The sequence below is a fragment of the Rana temporaria genome, chromosome 3 (assembly GCF_905171775.1).
Source record: "Rana temporaria chromosome 3, aRanTem1.1, whole genome shotgun sequence".
Classification (NCBI taxonomy): Eukaryota; Metazoa; Chordata; class Amphibia; order Anura; family Ranidae; genus Rana; species Rana temporaria.
In genome coordinates this window covers 193,241,982-193,263,113 of record NC_053491.1, presented here as the reverse complement: position 1 = coordinate 193,263,113, position 21,132 = coordinate 193,241,982, and the positions used below count along the sequence as shown (strand labels likewise).

The following is a 21,132-nucleotide window of genomic DNA, read 5'->3' as shown; positions in this document are numbered from 1 at the left end:
CATTTGTGTGGATTTCGAACTTGTCACGATCTTGCCTGAACCTGGACCGGCTCTGTAACGTAAGCCCGCTTCAGCCCATTGTCTGCTGAAAACGGGTCAAAAAAAGCTTTGGCTGTAACTCTCCTTTAAATCATCCCGCCTCCCTGCTATCTGTGTCCCTTGGAAATCTCTCCAAGATGAAGCAAATTAAATTTGCACGAAAAGTCAAGTTTTTGTAATTTCTATTACTCTTACTCATGGTGAAAATGGACACCAGAACAGATGGAGAGGATGAATCATGCCAGCAGGGAAACAGACTGCAATAATAACTTAGGCAGCGTTCACACTTGTACGACACGACAGTCATACGACTGAATCCTATTGTGACTTGAAGGCCGACTTCCATCCGACTTCAATGAACGGGATCCGACTTTTATCCTGACAATACCAGGCACTTTATCCTGACAAAACCAGGCACTTTGTGGCACCTTTGATTGGATGAGTTGTGTCATTATCAGCCTGCCTCTCCACTTCAGCCAATCAGAGGCAGTCTTGTATTCATTATTAAAAATACAAGGCTTCTCCTGAATGACTAAGCTCAACTCTCTTTAATTCTGGCAGCAGATGCAACGATGCCCATACTGCTGCCAGAACAGAATGCCACTTACTTTATGTACCTAAAGCTACTTCAGTTCATTACAGCACACACAGCAGCTGTATCATTCTGTTATGGAAATAGTTTGTTTGGGCCAGCCTGGAGATCGACTTTAGCAGTGGGAATTTGTAGGCCTTCGGAACCAAAGTATGACTTGAAGTCAAAGATCAGCTAACCCAGCTGAAAAGTCTTCTGCAAGAAGGTACATCCCTGCTTCTCAAGTGGGGCTCTGTTTGTCCATCAGGGCAGGTCCTTGGGTAGTTTATTTCACTGGCATTTAACTCTTTAGCCCTTCAGCTCACAGGCTAGCCCCTTGTGCCTAACAATTCCTTTAGTTGCCCCTCACTGCCCTTCTTGTGCTACTGCACAAAGCAGTGGTAATTCTGAGGCCTTCCTGGGTTGCCTGCACCCTGGGTGGTTCCCTACCCTAACAAGGACTCCTCAGTGTCCTCCAGCACCAGCTACTTCTTGGAATGTGGGTCTTTGTGTCTATCCTAGTGCCCTCTTCTTGTATCCCTGTTGTGGAATGATGAGGCTATTTTTCCCTTAGGAGGGTCAGCTTTTTGGGCTCCTACAGGCAGATCCCTTTTGAAGGTCTTAGTTCGCACCTCGCAGGTGTCTATTTCTGGTAAATAATGGTCCACTAACAGGTGAGGCTGTTCAACTTAAACCCTCACTAAAGCCTTGTACACACGACCGAGGAACTCGACGGGCGAAACACATCGTTTTCCTTGTCAGGCTGTCGAGGAACTCGACAAGCCAATTTTCTCCATTCCCGTTAAGGAAATAGAGAACATGCTCTCTTTTTGGCTTGTCGAGTTTCTCGACAGTTTCCTCGACGAAAATGTACACACGACCGGTTTCCTAGGCCAAAAAATATCTCCCAGCAAGTTTCTTGCTGGTTTTTGCCGAGAAACTCGGTCGTGTGTACGAGGCTTAAGACAGTATCCATCATGATAGGGATCTCAACCTTGTGCACTCTGTTCTTCAGCAGAGACCACCCTTTGAACTGATTAGAGAAATTTATTTGGAAAACCTCATATTTAAAGCTGGTTATAGATGAATTGGTGTTTTATTTTTTATCAGCCAACTGGCTGCTCTAAAAAAAAAATCCCCCCATATAATCGTGGTCGATTACAGAATCCTCCCCCCTGCGTTGTTGTATTCTGACAGTGGGGACAACACCGCTGTCAGAATACATTAATCAGTGCTGCAGCCAATTGGCTGTAAGCACTGATCTTATAGAAGCTGTCCTGTGTTCCCAGCAATTTGCTTTCAAATGAAATGTCTTAATTTGTTCACAGTAATTTGCTTTTAATTTAAATAAAAAATTTGGGGAACGTATGGAAAATTGGCAATACCAAGTATATACATGCTCCTGGCATGCTGGAAAGGTGCCTGGTCGTATAAATGCCTGTAAAACGTCTGTAAACATGAACCCTAAAAAGGTGACAAATGTTCTGAATCCTGTATACACTGTATCCTAAACCTTCAATAAAAGTTTTAGGTGGAGTTGGGCCTTAATTATTTCAGACAACTAAGAATATAGAATTGTGAAATACGAATGGCTGGGCTTTCTCAGTACAACTTTTCATGGGTATCCAATGTGCATACACTGTTCTGATGATCAGGTAACGTCAGTCGTCAGTCGTGCAGAGACAGGTTATTATGTCAAAATCTTTTGTTTTCTCATAAAAGTGATACTCCGTGTTTGATATGCACATTCAAAATATTTACAAGTAGTGTATGTAAAAACTATATTTGCTTATACATCCTCATTTCTCTATAAAGCAGTTGCTGATGACCGTTGCATGCCTGGGTTTTCTTGCCCTTTCTGAGCAAAGCCTGGATTTTACCTATCACCACACTCAAGAAATGGAAAGCATATTAAAAGACTTCAATTCAAAATATCCAAGTATAACTTATCTCCACAGCATTGGGAAATCTGTGAAAGGTAATATCAGTAATGTTCAACTTTTTCTACAAATTTTCGTATAGAGATATTTTGCTTTCGAATTTAAAAGGTCAGTCCACCTAAAAGTGGGAAGGTGGTGTCTGGGTGGACTGAATTGCCAACTGGCTTATTTTATCTCTTGAGAAATTTAGCAGTGATTTCTTCATAATATTATTTCCAGATTTCCAAATCGCCTCTCACTTTTCCAATAAATAAGAATCCAAATTGGCACGATGTTATAATTTTTGTGGTTGGTGTACAGAGCAAAGTCCAGAAAAATATTGCAAATATTAATGCCAATTTACACAAATTTGAGCTTAAATTGTAGCGTTTAACTCTTTTATTATATAAAAGGTGCCTAGGTATAAAAAGTCAATTCCCATAGTCATGCAAATCATTTCTAAATTATTCACTTCTTAATTGTAGGCTTCATAGTTATAAACACAGTTAGGTATATGGATTAAGCTGCTGAAGGGCATTTTTCTTCCTCTGACACTCGTAAACTGTAAAGCCTCGTACACACGGCTGAGGAACTCGACGGGCGAAACACATCGTTTTGCTCGTCGAGTTCCTTGTTAGGCTGTCGAGGAACTCGACAAGGCAAGTTTCTCCATTCCCGTTGAGGAAAAAGAAGACATGCTCTCTTTTTGGCTCGACGGTATCCTTGACAGTTTCCTCGTCGAAAAATGTACACACGACCGGTTTCAAAAAAAATCCCAGCAAGTTTCTTGCTGGTTTTTGCCGAGAAACTCGGTCGTGTGTACGAGGCCTAAGAGGGTGTGTTCTAAATAGAGTGCAGTAATTTATTTAGTACCAATTTCCAAATTAATATTGTAGACATTTTCTCACATGTAGGCTTTGAACTTTGGTGTCATGTTCAGTTCTATGGTCAGCATGTGTTTACTGTCTAGGGGCACTTCAGGATTTTTCTCCTTTCCTTTCTATATTGTTGCAAGTTCATGACACAAAGCAACCAGTCATTAGGCGTGGTACCTGGTAAGGTGACATGCCCTCCAGTAGCGAGGGGGTTGATATTCTGGCTCCCTACCTAGCTGTTGGTATCCAATAACAACCAGATCTGAAACCGCAATCTGAAATCGTTTTTTTTGTTCTGTTTCGTATCGTTCCGTAGGTTTGTTTCCGTTCGTTTTTCGTAAGACGCCAGTTTTCCTGTTCGTTCCCGTTCGTTTTTCGTACGACGAGATTTTTTCGTATTCCGATTGTTTCGTATTTTCGTTACGGTTTTATTTTCGTACATGCGGGATGGTTTGTTATTCTGTTTAATTCATGTTCGTTACTTGTTAGACAATAATTTTCGTGAATTTTCGTCAATAATTTGCATTCTGTGTTTTGGATTCCTTTTTCTGTTCGTGTTTTCGGTCGTGTGTTCGTGTGACATCTATGACAATTTGTTGTGGATGTCATGTGGGCATGCGACTGAAGATACGAACAGAAAAAGGATTTTTGTCATTTTGTACTTTTGTAAATATATCGCGGGATTCGCGGCACTTTCAACACGCGGCTCATGCATATTAACGATTGTTAAGCCCCATACACTTGGTCAGACTTTTTTAACAACAAACATAAAAACGATCGTTTTCCGTTCGTTCTCAGAAAATGTTTTGTTTTTAAACTTTTAAACTCCTTTAGAAAACCATTTTTGGGTTCAAAAGTCTGGCCAACTGATCTCCCTTCAGATGAAAATCCACAGAAAAGTTTATTTGGCTTTACTTTACTACTCAGCACAAAAGAGAAGCTGCTAACTACACTCACTGCCCATTCAAAAAAACGAAAATTACATCTGTGGCAAGGGATTTGCATTCTGTGTTTTGAGTCCTTTTTCTTTTGGTGTTTTCGTTCGTGTGTTCGTGTGACATGTGTGGCAAAAGATTTGCATTCTGTTGAATCCAAAATACGAACAGAAAAAAGGAATTCAAAATACAGGGTGCGGGTCTTTTGTTGTGGATGTCATATGAGCATACGACTGAGGTTGCAAACAGAGAAGGGATTCAAACAAGATACACAGTGCAAATCTTTTGTTGTGGATGTCGTGTGAACATACGGCTGAGGATACGAACAGAGAGGGGATTCAAACAGGATACAGAATGCAAATCTTTTGTTGTAGGTGTCATGTGGACATGGGGCTGAGGATACGAGCAGAGAGGGGATTCAAACAGGATACAGAATGCAAATCTTTTGTTATAGATGTAATTTTCGTTCTTTTGCCGTTTTCGTTTTGTCGTATTTTCGTCAGATCGTTGCTATTTGCTGTTGTTCGTTATGCGGCTCATTCATAATCCCGTCGTTTTCGTATTTTGGTGCTTTAATTTTTTCGTATGTACACATTATTCTGCGGGTACGAAAATGAAAATTTTCGTACGGAAATAACATTCGTACGAACGGGAATGCACATATCTAGTGGAAATCTATGGCCTGGTCATGACGTACAGGGATGTGCTTGGCATTACCGCATTCTGTTACTTGGAGTGAGGTAACAGAGGTATGCTGAACTGGCGGAGTGGGCGCAGGCTCAGAACGTTTCTCCTAATGCAACATCTACCAAAGTTACAGTCTGTAGTGACATGGGGCAGCACTTTTCAGAACACTGCACTTTAATGCACACAGTGAGGGCCCATCTTTAAAGCCCCGTACACACTACCGGGTTTTCCTGCCAGGAAAACTGGCAAGAAAGCTTTTGGTTGGGAAAACCAGACGTGTGTATGCTTCCTAGCAGTTTTCCTGTCAGGAAAACAGAAGGGAATCCCGACGGGAAAATAGAGAACCTGCTCTCTATTTTCCCGTCGGGGTTCCCGGCGGCTTTTTTTCCGCCAAATTTAATAATACTCTCTGGGAAACACTGCGAGGCAGTGCCCATGGAGCATACACACGGCCGGGATTCCCGACCAAAGCTCCATGGCAGTTTTCCTGCCGGGTTCTCGGCTGTCCCCTTGGTTTTCACGGTGGACTTTTTACCTCCGTGAAAACCGAGTGTGTGTACAGGGCTTAAGTCAGTGAACTGCTTTATTGTTAGATTTTTCACATGAGTGCAGTCTCCACCTGGTACTGGCATTGATAAACGTACTTCACGTGAAAAGTACCCCCATGTCCAGGGTCTAGTTGGCCCCACCCACAAGCTCCCATAAGCAGGACAGCTGGAGTGAATTTATATAGCAATACGTTGAACAACAATAGGGTTGTTTACTAAAGGGATTGAGAATCTTTACACAATTATCCAGTCATGTGAAAAGCTAATTCCCGTTTACTTATTTCAACTGCTTGTGATTGGAAATTGAAGTGAAAATTCACATAATTTATTGTTCAAAGATTCTCAACTTCGTTAGTAGATCAGCATGACTATCATTTTAAGAGGAACTTTGCCATGCTTTGGTTAAACTTAATTCCCTCTATGCAATTTTTGTCACTGTATGGCAATTAAAAAAACATACTTACTGGTACATGGAGTGCACCAGTGTCTTGCCTTTGCAATTGAAGTTCTCCTTGCACTGCTCTGTTTCCATGTCCCTGATATTTCCATCTTGAATTATCCAGTGTGTGTGCAGACATGACGTTGGTCTCTGTCAATTATTTCAGAGTTGGCAGAGACCTGTGGCATGTCTGTGCACGTGCAGGATCTTGCGCATGCGCAGGCATGTCCAAGGTCTCATCCAGGTCCCAAATACCTGGAAAAAAACAGCATGTTTTTAAAAACATGGATCCCTGTGCATGCAGAAACATGACTCCGGTTTATTGTGTTTGGGACCTGGCAGGGCAGTTCGGTAGGTTCAAAATAACCATCAAAGACCAGGGACATGCCAGTGCAGCATCTCGCAGTGTGTGTTCACTACTCACTAAAACATTGCCTTCTGGAATGTGTTACTTGGACATCCCAGGAGGTTCACTACATCATCCTTGCTTAGGTGAGGAATTGGGAAGTGGGTAGTCAGTTCCCTCTTTTTTTGAGAACTTCATCTGATTGGGTCTTCCCTTGAGTGGTGGTCACTCTCCAACTGGGTTCCACTGGAGTATTAAAGGCCTTAGCTGAGTGTAATAGCCACAAGCGGGATAGACCTTCCGTAATAAGAGGTCATAAAGAGCTGGTAAGCGACAAATATATAGGTTGGAGGCTTTTCTTCTGGAACCCACACACTTTTTTGGTTATTAGTAGTGCACCGTAGGATTGTCCACTTTTTTCATCACTTATGGACTCTATGTTTGCAGTGTCACTGTTTTTCATTTATATTTCACTTATTTAATGCAACTTTACTTTTTGAAAGTTGATTTAGTGTTATCAGTAAAATTAGAAAAAATTAAAAATGTGCAACTGCTGTATCATTGTGTGAAATAAATAAGCAGAACCACAAATCTTTGCATGTCATGAGTGGTATCAGTTTCAGTTCCTCTTAACTGGTGACGTAACTGGTTACTCCTATTTCCTTTGTGTACGTGAATGTAAAGATTACATTTACAGTATATACAATGCGCATATACAAACCCATTCTGTTGTGAAGTTGTACTGCGGTGCTCACAGGAAAGCTAATTAGGTTAAAGACCTGTTTTGTTTGTTAGAGCCGGTTGTGTTTTGGTGTCTCTGTTGCCTGTAGATTACACATAAGGAAGGTGAAGTAATAAGCAAATGAGAACAGTGATTTCATGGTGATGTTATCCTGGTGAGCGAGCAAGAGTCGTTTGTCTGAGTCCTCTGTGAGAGAGCAGAGATATTTGTACAGGAACTGTATAGTGGTGAACAGTACATTCATGTGTAAACGGGTCCTTTGCAGTTGGAAAGTATATTTTATCCAGGAGATAGAGCGTGAAGGTCCCAACGGTTATTGTTTGACAGTTTCAAAGTTCACTTGAGACGGGTTGGATAGGGAGAAGGTTCCACTTTCTATTCTGCAGCAGTAACAGGTTCTCTAACCATAAAAAGTATCATCTTCACCTACCCAGCCTGGGGGAAACATGTTAATTCCAGAAGTGTTCCCCCGAAGTCAGAATGCAGCTCCACAAAGGAAGACTAGGAGTAACTAAGAATTTATGTCAGCTACAGAATAATGCCGCGTACAGACGATCGGACATTCCGAAAACAAAACCGTGGATTTTTTTCCGACGGATGTTTGCTCAAACTTGTCTTGCATACACATGGTCGCACAAATGTTGTCGGAAATTCCTTTCGCCAAGAACAGGGTTGCGTACAACACGTACGACGGCACTATAAAAGGGAAGTTTAATACCAAGTGTGCCACCCTTTGGGCTCCTTCTGCTAATCTCGTGTTAGTAGAAGTTTGAGAGACGATTCGCGCTTTTCAGCCTCGTGCTTTTCAGTCCGTTAAAGCGTGACAAATGTGCTATCTCCCTTAGTTTTATCAGACCGAGCGCTTCCGTCTCATACTTGATTCAGAGCATGCATGGAATTTTGTGCGTCGGAATTGTCTACACGCGATCGGAATTTACAAGAGCGGATTTTGTTGTCAGAAAATTTGAGAACCAGTTCTCAAACTTTTGTTGTCGGAAATTCCGACAGAAAATGTCTAATGGAGCCTACACACAGTTGGAATTTCCGACAACAAGCTCCCATCGAACATTTGTTGTCAGAAATTCCGACCGTGTGTACGCGGCTTTAGAGTGAGAGAGGAATGAGTACATTGTGATGTCAGTGCATCCTTTTACAATCCATTTGTGATAAGAATATATTTTGCTTTGGAAAAAGCAAATCATTTTTTGTACGGCACACATTTTTGTTTCCTTGCCTTCCTACTTTACCATCAATAGAATCTCTAAAGTGATCGTGAAGGATTTTTTTTTTTAAATTACAAACATGTTATATTAATCTGCTCTGGGCAATGGATTAGCACAGAGCGGCCATAAACCTAGAGTGGATCTCCAGGCTCCTCCTCTTCTGCAAGTGCAAGAAAGGACAAATTAGCTCCCAATATCCTCAATCCCCCCACTGTGAATTCAATGTTCCTCTCAGGCCTAACGGGGTACTATCAATGTAGGAGATGTCAGGTTTGCTCCTTAAATGGATGCAGAGCCAGATGTACCACCAGTTTTGTCTCTAGATCTACGTCTAAGAGTCACACGATCGAGTCGTTCATTACCTGCTCGACAGTCGGTGTTGTATATATGCTGGAATGTCCATGCGGCCAGCAATATGTGGGCAGGACCAAGCGCCCTTTGCAGGTACGCCTCAACAATGAAATCAACAACATAAGGAAGGGTTATACTAAGCATTCAGTGTCAAAACTTTATTTGTTGGCACATAAAAGAGATCCAAATAATACCATTTTCCTGGGGATTGACAAGTACAATCCCCATTGGAGTGATCTAGTTAGAAGCATATCCAGACTGGAGATGTCTTGGGTACATAAACTCAAATGCTACACCCCTTTCGGCCTTAATATCGACGTCAATATCAATTGTTTCATTGATAATTCATAGGCTGCCTTAGCTAAGCCTGCAAAAGTGGGGAGAGAAGACAGAACTGCTCCAGACGGGGCACAGTGCTGGATCGAGTGAGGACTAAACACTGGGATTGATTTACTAAAACTTGAGAATGCAAAATCTCGTGCAGCTCTACATAGAAACCAATCAGCTTCCAGTTTTTTGCCAAAGCCTAATTGAGCAAGCTGAAGTTAGACGAGTATGATTGGCTACTATGCACAGCTGCACCAAAAAACGCTGTAAAATCGTGCGACTTTCTGCCTGAAAATGAAATGCTCAGGTGTGAATGCAGCCTTACACATAGCTAAATCCCTCCAACTTGTTATTTTGTGGATCCTTTTATTTTTGGACCCCCTTTCCAACCAGTTACTAAAACTAGTTTTCCTGCTCACTTCCAGCATACCTTTCTCTAATTTTACAGATTATTACAAAAGTACTTTTAACTTTATAAACCTAAACTTGCTAGAAACACATAGTCAGATTAAAGGGATAAAACAAATCCTCTGAACCCCACTGAGTGACTGTTGGGGGGATTTGTCAGGATGAATTGGACGCAGTGAGCAGCGCTCGCTCCTGTGTCCTGTGAAAATGGAGCAGAGTAAACTGTGTGTTACTCTGCTTTGGTTTATGAATGGACAGGAGCCGAAAATGAAATTGTAAAAAAATTATAAAAAATGTAATTGTAAAAAAATAAATGGAATTAATTGAATGAAATCACCCTTAAATACTGAGCTTAATGAATCTCACATTGCGGTATACAAAGAGTGAAGATTTTGCACAACTGCAGCTGTTTTTCCATTATTTCATGTCATTGTCCTGTTTCCTATTTCAATTTGCTGCTAGAAAATGATGCAAAAATGGTCTCCAATGAATAAAGTATTATCAGCTATGCAAGTAGATGTTTCCGTTCTTCAGAAAAGGGTAAAATATGACCCCATCACAACCCCAGCCATCTTTACTGGGAATCTTTTTCCCGGTCTAAATATATATACAGATATATACAGGAAATAGAAATTCAGTATCATATTTGTTGATTAAATCATGAGATTGTAAACTCTCACAAGCAACCCTAACCCTTGAATTGTATTGTAACTGTACTGCCTATCTTGGTGCTATATAAATCCTGTATTACAGTATAATAATAATACATTTTAAGGGTCAGTTCACACCCTAGAAATGCAAACCAAATGTGTTCCAGATGCTTTCCTGCATGCACGTATTTGATGCATTTCAGTGCATTTTTTGGTGCGTTTTTGATCCAGTCCAGTTCATTTTCCCCCCTCTTTTTTTCTAAATTTTATTTTTTATTAACCTTAAATAAGGACACGTGTGTTCCAGTGCATTTTTGATGTGTTTAGGTGCGTTTCTCTGTGTTTTTGATGCATTTTACCGCTTTCCACTACAGTTCAGTACACAAAAATGCTGCATGTTCTATTTTTTTTTTCCGGGTCATTCGTTATGATCACAATTCGTAAATTCGATAATCCAAAAATAAGAAAAAAAAATTTGAAAGAATAACTAACGGACTAACTAATAATAACTAACTATTAAATTATAGGTATTGGAATTTCCTTTCAAATTTGCTGTTAGTGAACATAACGGATACAAATTTATCCGAAGTTACAAATTATTTAACAAATGCCACATCTAAACAAACGGAACAGAGCAAACGAATAAAAAACAATAATAACAATAATACATTTTATCATTATTATTTATTATTATTAATTCATTACGTTCCATTCGTTTAGATATGGCTTTCGTTATTTCGGATAATTCGTAACTTCAGATAAATTCGTATGCGATGCGTTTACTAACAGCCAAATTTGAATGGAAATCCCAATACGTATTATTTAATAGTAATAGTTAAGTTATTATTAGTTAGTTATTATTTAATATTTTCAAATTTTCGGGTTTTCAGATTTTCAAATTTTGAATTTAATTCGGTAAAGGGGTTTTCGTTAATTCGGATATTTCCGAATTTCCGAATTTGTCGGAATGCGTTAAAAAACGAATTCGGAACTAAGCGAATTGCACATGTCTAATAGTTATCCAATTGATGAAGGATTTATAATGCCTCGTACACATGGTTGGACTTTTGACCATTCAAAAGTCCACCGTGAGTCATTCGGAAGTCCGACGGAAAGAAAGGTCCGTCGGACTTCCGAGAAAAAAAGTCAGATGAAGGCTTCACACGGCCGGACGTTACGAGAAAAAATGCCCATCTGACTTTTTTTCTCGGAAAATCCGGCCGTGTGTACGAGGCATTAAACTCTCTCAATCAACATTAACTATTTTTAATCCGTATGCTTCTAGCATTAGTAAATAGATAGGAATGTATATCATAATTACGTGTTTTAACCACCTCAATACTGGGCACTTTCCCCCCCTTCCTGTCCAGGCCAATTTTCAGCTTTCAGCGCTATCACACTTTTAATGACAATTACTCTGTCATGCAACACTGTACCCAAATTACATTTTAAGCATTTTTTTCAGACAGAGTTTCTTTTGGTAGTGATTAATCACCACTGGGTTGTTTTATTTTTTTTATTATATAAATGAAAATAATACAGAAAATTTCGGAAAAAAAAACATGTTTGTCATTGTTTCTATTATAAAAATTAGCAAAAAATCGTTCTTCATATATTTAGGCCAAAATGTATTCCGATACATTTTTTTGGTAAAAAAATAACCAAAATCTGTGTGTATGTTTAGTTTGTGTGAAAATTAGAGTCTACAAACTATGGCATATATGTTTATATGTTTGAAAATTGATCAATCCTGATGTACTTACCATAGTGACACTGTACTGCTCTGGGGAGGTGATCAGGATTTTTTCCCCCCACTGCTTATAACTGTATTGCAGTTATAAGCAATGATTTTTATGAATGGCATCCATTCATGTGCCATTGTGTACTATTGCGATAGCTGTGATTGGCCACAGCTACCACATGGTACAGGTCTACTGTGATTGGCCCCTGTACCATGTGATTACTGTGACCAGTAACAGAGATCACAATAGTACACAATGTTGTTAATTTTCAAAAACTGGAGGGTGCAAAAGCTGGTGCAGCTCTGCCTAGAAATCAGATCCCAGGTTTTTTTTTTTTTAAAGCTTAATTGAACAAGCTGAAGTTAGAAGGTTATTGGCTACCATGCACAGCTGCACCAGATTTTGCCCTCTTCTGTTTTAGTAAATTCAACCCAACAAATGATTGTGAATGAAAGCCATTGTGTACTATTCACATGTGATCACTGTGATTGGTCACAGAGATCAAATGCTACCAAGGCCGGCCCAGGACAACAATCTGTCATCATCTAGGTGACTAACTGCGCCACTATGCGACCCCTAAAGTGCACACAAGGTGTGCACTTCGAGGACGTCCTATGACTCCCACCCAGGATAACACTGATCAAATTTTTTAACAATAGGCTGGGTGGGAAGTGGTTGGTCTTTTTATTTTAATTTTTTTTCACAAGAAATTGTCTTTTTATTTTTACATTCCTTCTTTTGCTTCCTGGTTTCTGGCCTAGGCCAAAATGATGCGATACTTCCCATGGACATTTTTTTTTCTTTCATCTGGAGAAGGAGAGGATGGGCTTTCTCAGCTAAGCTCACTCTCCTGCATCCATGCCTGAGCTAAGGACCGATAGATTTGAAGAAGTAAACGCCAAATGAATCGTCTGCCCTTACACAAGATGGCTTAGGGGGTGTTTTTTAAGTGATTTCTTAGCATAATAAAGCATGGAGTCATGGATGGATGGTTGAGTCTGCACTGAATATTAAACATGATTTAGGTAGGGTGTTCAGTTTGGCATGCTCAGATACAGTTTAGTTCCGCTAAGTGCTCAGTTAGAAAACTCTGTGAAAACTGTGACCTTTAGAATAGGTGCAGCAGAGGACTTTGTGGCTTTATATTTATTTTATATTCTGCATATAAACTCATACCAGACCATTTCATGAAATATGGCACTCTTGGCATACTGTATATTTGATAGACCCACTTTGTAAGGATCTCATGTGTGATTAAACTGTCAGCACAGTAAACTATTCAGATTAACCTTTCATAGCAAGCTTTACCACAATGAAGATGCTTTGGTAAATACGTAAAATGTTACCTGAAACACTGTGTGCACAAAGGTTTTTTAAAAATGAAGGCAAATATCTTAATGGATGTGCTATAAATAAAACATCAACTTCGTTAGCTAGGTTTTTCACATCAAGAGCATTCCGTTCCATTGTCAACTATAAAACCCTTTTAACATATTATTATTGCTAGATCCCTGTAATCATTTTTCAATAGGCTGTTTGTTTAGCATTCTGTCAAAGTTGATTTTTTATTTGAACTGAATAATAAAAGGATCACTCTTTCGTGGAAATTATTTCAGAAACAAATGTAGGCGGAGGGCTTACTCACTTACTGATCCTTGGATGGATACAATATCTTGTCTGGCTGGTATGATGAAAATAGTCACCATGACAGTAACAAAAAAGGTTAATTCTTTATAACCCATGTGAAAAAAAGTGAATCATTTGTATCTTCTTAGAGACCACACCTTGCCTTTAAAGTGTTTGTTAACCTCCCCAAAAAAATAATTCTGATCCCTTAAAGCAGATTAAACAGCACAGTGCTTGTGCTGTGTAATCTGCCTCCCCCTCTAAACTGTACAAAAACCTCCTTGAACCTGCCACTTCCTGTATCCCCTGTCTGTACTGACCACGAAAATCAGGGCTGCTGAGCCCTGACCACTGTGGTCAGAGTGCTTTCCTCCATCATACACAGCTGTACTCTCTGCTCTCCTATCTCCCCCTCACCCCCTCCTCCTTGCCTGTCAGCTCCCTCTCTGTTTCTCTGTCTCCACCGCCCCCCCTCCAGCCGCTATTATTAAAAATAAAAAACCTACAATGGTCACTGCCAGCCCCTCTATTAGAGCCTGACATACCACACTATGTAAGACATTTTTAAAAACGAACGTTGTAAATACCTATTTAGAGCTATCTTCAGGATGGTCACATGACTCACAGCCGCTTTACAGCTCCGAGAAATGGCTTCTGCGGGATGCCACATGATCTCCCCGGCTGAAGTCAGAGGGAGATCATGGTCCCTCCCGCAGAAGCCATGTATCAAGGCAGTAAAGCGGCCGCTCTAAATAGGTATTTACAACGCTCGTTTTTCGAAACAACTTATATACTGTGGTATGCCAGGCTGTAATAGAGGGGCTGGCATGGATTTGAAATTCAGACTTGACAAACGCTTTCATTTTCTTTCATTCTTTATTTATATAAAGTATTGTACAGTAGATCAATCTGTCAAAGTCATATCAGAACATTTGAATTCAAGATGACCCAGCATTTGTATATTTGGGACCTATGTGAATATATGTGAAGGAGCAAAATGGTCTGTATATGTAAATTTCACATATGCACTATTTTGTATCAAAAATAAGTGAAGTGGCAAGAAATAGAAAAGGAAAGAAGGGGGTGAATAAATTAGTGGGTAGGGTTGGAAGGCACACTAAAAGGGTCTCTCTTCTGTCCATTCCCCTAAGGGGAGGGTCTCATTTTGGCATCATCAGCAGCCTGTAATAGAGATTCATACTCATAGACCTCGTACACACGACCGTTTTCCTCGACAGAATCCATCAAGAAACTTGGTGGCAGAGCTTTTTTGCAGAGGAAAATGGTCGTGTGTATGTTTTTCATCAAGAAAACTATCGAGGAACTCGATGAGGAAAAAAGAGAACAAGTTCTCTTTTTCCTCAACGGGAGTCTCAATTTCCTCGTCGTGTTCCTCGTCGGGCTGGTTTTCGACGAGAAACACATTCGTGTGTATGCTAAGAAACCCGCGCATGCTCAGAGTAAAGTATGAGATGGGAGCGCACCTTCGGTAAAAGTAGCGTTTGTAATGGAGATAGCACATTTGTCACGCTGTAACAGTTTGAAAAGTGCAAATCGTCTCTTACCAAACTTTTACTTAACACGCAGTAACATGAGATTAGCAAAAGCAGCCCCAAGGGTTGTGCCAGTGGAATCGAACTTCCCCTGCCGTTGTATGTGTTGTACGTCACCGCGTTTGAGAACGAGGAGATTTGGTCTTGACAGTGTGTACACAAAGAAAGCTTGTCAAGTTTCTTGACAAGCCTAACAAGGAACTCGTCGAGGAAAACGATGTTTCATTTACGACGAGTTCCTCGGTCGTGTGTACGAGGCCATAGAGGTAATGGAAAATAAATTCCACTAATACAAAGTTTTTCAATATCTATCATGGGAGTCTCTGTCTACGGCCAGTAGATTTTCCAAACATTCAATTTCATTCACTTTATCCACATGGCTACCAGGGTGTCTGCCGTTGTTTCCAGCATCTCAGGTTGCAGCTTCTAGCTTCACTGATCAGGTGTGGAGGTGCAGATCTTTTACATGTCCGGTTAGGGATAGTATTGAGATGTAGTAAGAAAAAGGCTGAATCATTCGGCATAGGATAGTCAGTAAATCTTTGAACCTTCCACCAGAAAGGCTGTAGGGAGGAATGAATCACAGCTCACACATTTGTCAGAAGTCACAGGGGATTTTACAGATAGATTCTTGTTAGTTCATGCAAATAGATGCTTTATGAGTGAAATAGAGGATCTTGTCCCACTGTTCCGGGGGCAGCTGGAATTTAAGGTCTCATTCACACGAGGCAGATCCGCTCAGTGGAGTCCGCCATCTCACCAGGAGATCTCTCCTCTGAGCCGGCGGATGACAGGTCCGCCTCTACTCACTGAGCGTGGAGGGGCCTGTCAGATTGCTGCACCGCTGATGGAGAAATTGGACGAAAGCGTACAGCATGTCTGTTTTCATCACATCTCAGGCGATCCGATTCACCAGGATGGATGGCGAACGTATTTTAGCAGATCGGATTTCAGACATCAATGGATGGCCCGCTCGGATCCGCCTGGGCTTGCAGTGTGAAAGGAGCCTAAGATCGGATTCCCATTTTGCAACATAAGGAGGAATAAAGTTTTCCGGTGGGGTATTAAGCATGTTATACATAATTGATAATGCAAGAGGAAAAACTGCGCTAAACAATAAAAAATTACATCAATAAAGACCAAAGGCAGCAATTAGATGAGATAAACACAAACAACATTAAGCCCTGGTTCACACTGGGTACGATTTGGAACGATTTGAGATGCGATTTGACATGTCAAATCGCATCTCAAATCGGCGGCAATTGTCGGCAATGGCACTGTCCTAATCAGTGCGACGCCGCATCTGCGATTTCAAAAAGTAGTTCCTGTACTACTTTTTGCGATTTCGGGCCGCGATTTACATTAAATTGCGGCCGAAAACACGGCAAAATCGCAGCAGCGAAATCGCGGTAAAATCGCGCATTTTACCGCGATTTTGAATTCGCAGCAGTGTGAACCTAGGCTAAATAAGTAAAAACTGTGCCAATAGAAAAAAACGGCAACCAGGTACTAGTATTAAATGCCAAAAGAATAAAGTCTTTAACTCCCAAATCTAAATCAATAGTTAGGGATGCGAATGAGAAAAAGTCCCAAATGTGTAGAATGGATCACATCAGAGCCCACAGACAGGACAAACAGCATCACTGTAAAATAGGACTGTGAGAAAACCACCACCGTATGGAAAGCCGCTTACCGGAACCACCAGGCTTATAAGCATTAAGCATAAACTCCATCCATCGGTTGAGACACCGGATTGCAGGGATTCCAATGAGCAGATATCCAATGGTGAGCTTAGAAGCTTGTAGGTAAAAGGTCCCGATTCATGAATGTAGAAAAGAGCATAATTCCGTATAAAATTTAATAAAATCAAAAAAAGAACCGTACTTACAAACATAAGTAGTTTAAAAGCGTGTAAACAAATGCCGGCCGGCACTATAGGAGCCCTTCCTCCTTCCGTTGAGCGCGGTGACGTCAGTGTACGCTGTCCCAGACGCGTTTCGTCATCAACAGATGTTCTCAATGGGGATATTATAGATTTTATAAACTCGCCACGCTCATCCATGTCTTTATGGACCTGACTTTGTGCACTGGTGCGCAGTCATGTTGGAACAGGAAGGGGCCGTCCCCAAACTGTTCCCACAATGTTGGGAGCATTAAATTGTCCAAAATGTCTTGGTATGCTGACGCCTTAAGAGTTCTCTTCACTGGAACTAAGGACCAAGCCCAACCCCTGAAAAACAACCCCACACCATAATCCCCATTCCACCAAATGAATGACACCAGTGCACAAAGCCATGTCCTTAAAGACATGGATGAGTGAGTTTGGGGTTGAGGAACTTGACTGGGCTGCACAGAGTCCTGACCTTAACCCGACAGAACACATTTGGGATGAATTAGAGCGGAGATGGCGAGGCAGGCCTTCTCATCCACATCAGTGACTGACCTCACATATGCACCTCATTAAGACAGCCCTGGTCATAGAGCCTGTCCAGACTCTGAAATGATCACGACCATATGGACCGGCACCTGGCTCTGGCTTTCAGCAAGCAGCTGAGAGCCTCCTCAGCCCCCTCCACAGCCCAGTGCTTCAGTGAACGCAAAGATGGGGATGTGAAGAGAGAGCAGACAGCGGTGACTGACAGTCACAGTTTTCTGCTCACAGTGTTGGGGAGGGGAGAACTGCGCGATCAGCGGTGATTGATCGCTCAGTTCTCAGCCTTAGAGCCAGCAAGGGACAGATGTAGCATCGGAAAGATGCTGCATTCACCTAGGTATGTAAGATTTAAAAAAACAAGAACAAAAAAAAAAACATATTTCTCTATTAACTGAGACATTTAAAACGGAACTACACTGCATCTGAGCACCGCCCAAAAATGTTATTTAATTAATTTTTAATAATAAAAACAAACTTACCCATTCAGTTGTGTCTCCATGCTTTATTTTGCTGAGAAATCACTTTGAAAACCTCCCCCCCCCATCAGTTCAGCTTGTGGCCATCTTGAGTAAAGGCAGATGATACATGTAGCATTTACTTCCTAGAATCAACCTGCCCTTAGCTCAGGCATGCAGGCACAGATGTCATAATAGTTATTTGGCATGCTGTGAGTTGGGCATGTGGCTGCATTATACCATCAATAAAATGCATGCAGAGTCCTTAGCAGAGGACAGGCCTGTGATATGAATTTCAGTGCTTTTACATGAGTAGAATCTCTCTTTCCTGTGGCTGTGGTTGTAAAACCACAGAGCCCACCATTTGAAAACCACTAAAAACTGTCAGTGTTGTTTCAATAATAGAGGCAGTGCTGAAAGCTCCTATCAGACATGGCTGTGAGTTTTTGTGACTGATGCATTATGTACACTTTTGTGCTGGTATGTTTTTCAGCGCTGGTTCTCCATCCCTGGGAGTGAATAGTATGTCTTACATGTTTTCGGTGTCAAAGGAAGTCTTGATTAAAATGAGCAGCAACTCTGAATAGCACTTCCAGTAACACTAATTGTCCCCGAGATGAATTATTCAGGTGTCACCACTTTAGAAGGGAGTTTGGTCCAGCGGTGTCATTATCCGCAGGCTCTACTGCATTCTAATCCACTTTAAATAGTTCTCACTTTGAAATGGCAGGCTCTCTGAACTTCTAGTAACAGAGCAGCCTTGGAGGTAAATACTGTATCAGAGGGTTCTTTTGTGACCAGACTATATATAGTTCCTAGTCACAGTGATTGCAAATGAACGTGTTTAGCTTGCTTTGCTACCTTTGTGATAAAGCTTGCTGTTTTAGTAAGAATGATGTGAGGCGGATAGTATTCTTAGCTAATATGTTTCATATATTCTGCTAAAATGCTGCATGTTATATTTGAAATGTGATTCAGCAACTTGACAACAAATGCCCCGAGGTCAGTGGGAGAAAATAATGCCCCATTATTTGTGGGAGGAATAATGCCCCACTGTTGGTATCAGGGGAAGGAATAATATTCCATCATTGATGTCAGTGGGGCGGAATATTGCCCATTCTTGGTGTCAATGGGGGGAATAGTACCACATTGTTGTCAGTGGAAGGAATAGTGCCTTGTATAAGTGAGAGGAATAGTGCTTTGTATCAGTGGGAGGAATAGTGCTTTGTATAAGTGAGAGGAATAGTGCTTTGTATCAGTGGGAGGAATAGTGCCTTGTATCAGTGGGAGGAATAGTGCTTTGTATAAGTGAGAGGAATAGTGCTTTGTATCAGTGGGAGGAATAGTGCCTAAAGGCAAGCCAAGGGCCACTCCAGTCCCCGGGCCCCAGTTTAGAGACCACTGGCTTAACACGTTGAGCACAATAAAATAAACAATATCCAGTAAACTATTTTGGTAAAATTCTTACCCCACCAAATTATTACAAATGTCAATGCTGCTGACTCCTGCTCTCTCAGTCCTGTTTCCCTGAACTTCTGGTCTCTACAGGAAAGAGTTAACAGTGGACAGTGCAATCTCCAGTCAGTTTGTTAGATTGGAGAAGGAGGGAGGATGAAAAGATTGCATTGCCATCCTTGGCTACAGGGCTGTGTGTTTCTATTGCTGCACACATTACAGGGAGACACAACTCCAGGGATGGACAGGCCATAGGGACTACAGGGAGTTTCCCGGTGGGCCGATGGCTCAGTGGGCCGTTTTAAAAAAAAACTTTTAAAACGGAGACTCTCTCAGACCCCCCCTGTCTCTCACTCCCCCCTCTGTCTCTCAGTCCCCCCCTGTCTCTCAGTCCCCCCTCTTTTAGCCTCTTCCTCTATCTCTCAGATCCCCCACTATCTCTCAGATCCCCCTCTGTCTCTCTGACCCCCCCCTCTGTCTCTCAGCTCCCCTGTCTCTCAGCTCCCTCCCTCTGTCTCTCATTCCCCTCTCTGTCTCTCAGTCCCCTCTCTGTCTCTCAGTCCCCTCTCTGTCTCTCAGTCCCCCCTCTTTTAGCCCTCTCCTCTATCTCTCTGACCCCCCCTCTGTCGTTTTAGCTGCACTATTGGCATCTAGCAGGCAGTTTTAACCCCCGCTAGCAGGCAAATTTAAGGTTAAATGCACCCGTGTAGCGCTGCTGCCAAAGTGCTTTGCAGGCACTTCGGCAGCAGTTGCCATTCATTTCAATGGGCAGGAGCGGTTTGTACGCCGCTTTTCCACCACCCCAAAGATGCTGCTTGGAGGACTTTTTTAACGCCCTGGCAGCGCCCCAGTGTGAAAGCACCCAGGCTTTCACACTGGGACTGCAGCAGAGACGTTTTTCAGGCGCTATTTTTATTGAATTAAAGTGGGCCGGTCTGGATGAAGTCCAGGGCCAAATTTTTGTCCCAGTCCAGCCCTGCACAACTCTATTCCCTACGTGCAAGAGCGGCTCCATAGGATGCTGCAAGAGAAAAGAGCCACCCTGAAAACATGCCGCAGTGATAATGGCACCAAATTAAACTAGAACATAGACCAGGATTAGAAGATAAAGAAACTGCATACTAAGTAAGTGATTTCAATCATCAGCTGAAAGAGCTTAAAAAAAATGATTTCTTTAACCTGGAAGATTTGAAAAATGAATGCATAGTGAATGTGACATTTAAAGGGCTGTAAAGAGAGAATGGTACAATAAAACCAGTAATTTCCTTATTGAGGAACAAACGTCAAGTTGACAGCTTTATGAACGTTGTGTCATAATTGTGTGTAATAAATGTGTGCTAAACATGAAAGTGATAAACATTGTTTTGAAGTAAAATAGTTTTGCAGTTTCTGTTTCACCTTACTGAGAATTTATAGGGTAAGTACCTTCATAGTAGGGGGTGCTGTTTTAACTAAATATGAGGAAGGAAAATGCATAACTAGAATTAGAACGTTGTAAATATAACAACCCACGTCCACCAACGGTGACACAGAAAAGCAATCCGTGATACAAAGGATACATCTTCCATGTAAAGTTTTATTGCATTGAATAAGAGTGAAACTGAGCTAAACCGAAAGCGGAGCTCCACCCAAAAGGGGAAGCTCCACTTGTCTGACTCCTCCTCCCTCTGCTGATACATTTGGCACCCTTTGGGGGGAGGGGGGAGCAGGTACCTGGTTTGGACCCAGAAGGCTGCGGCGAACTGAGTCGGAAGTGGGAGCGAGTACCTGTCAAAACTAGGTACCCCCCCAAAAGGAGCCAAATGTA

General features: G+C 41.6%; 1 protein-coding gene across 3 annotated transcripts in view; it reads left to right on the top strand.

Moving 5' to 3' along the window:
• Window positions 1-21,132, top strand: part of CPM (carboxypeptidase M) — a 110,762-nt gene that overhangs the window by 2,925 nt on the left and 86,705 nt on the right. The window contains exon 2 of one of the 3 annotated variants that reach the window (XM_040344027.1): window positions 2,429-2,588. The exons of 1 other annotated variant lie outside the window; for it this stretch is intronic. In XM_040344027.1, the coding sequence (XP_040199961.1) occupies window positions 2,429-2,588 (160 nt within the window). Of the gene's footprint in view, window positions 1-2,425; window positions 2,589-21,132 lie in introns of all 3 variants that reach the window. One more of the 3 variants, XM_040344025.1, reaches the window with a different exon arrangement.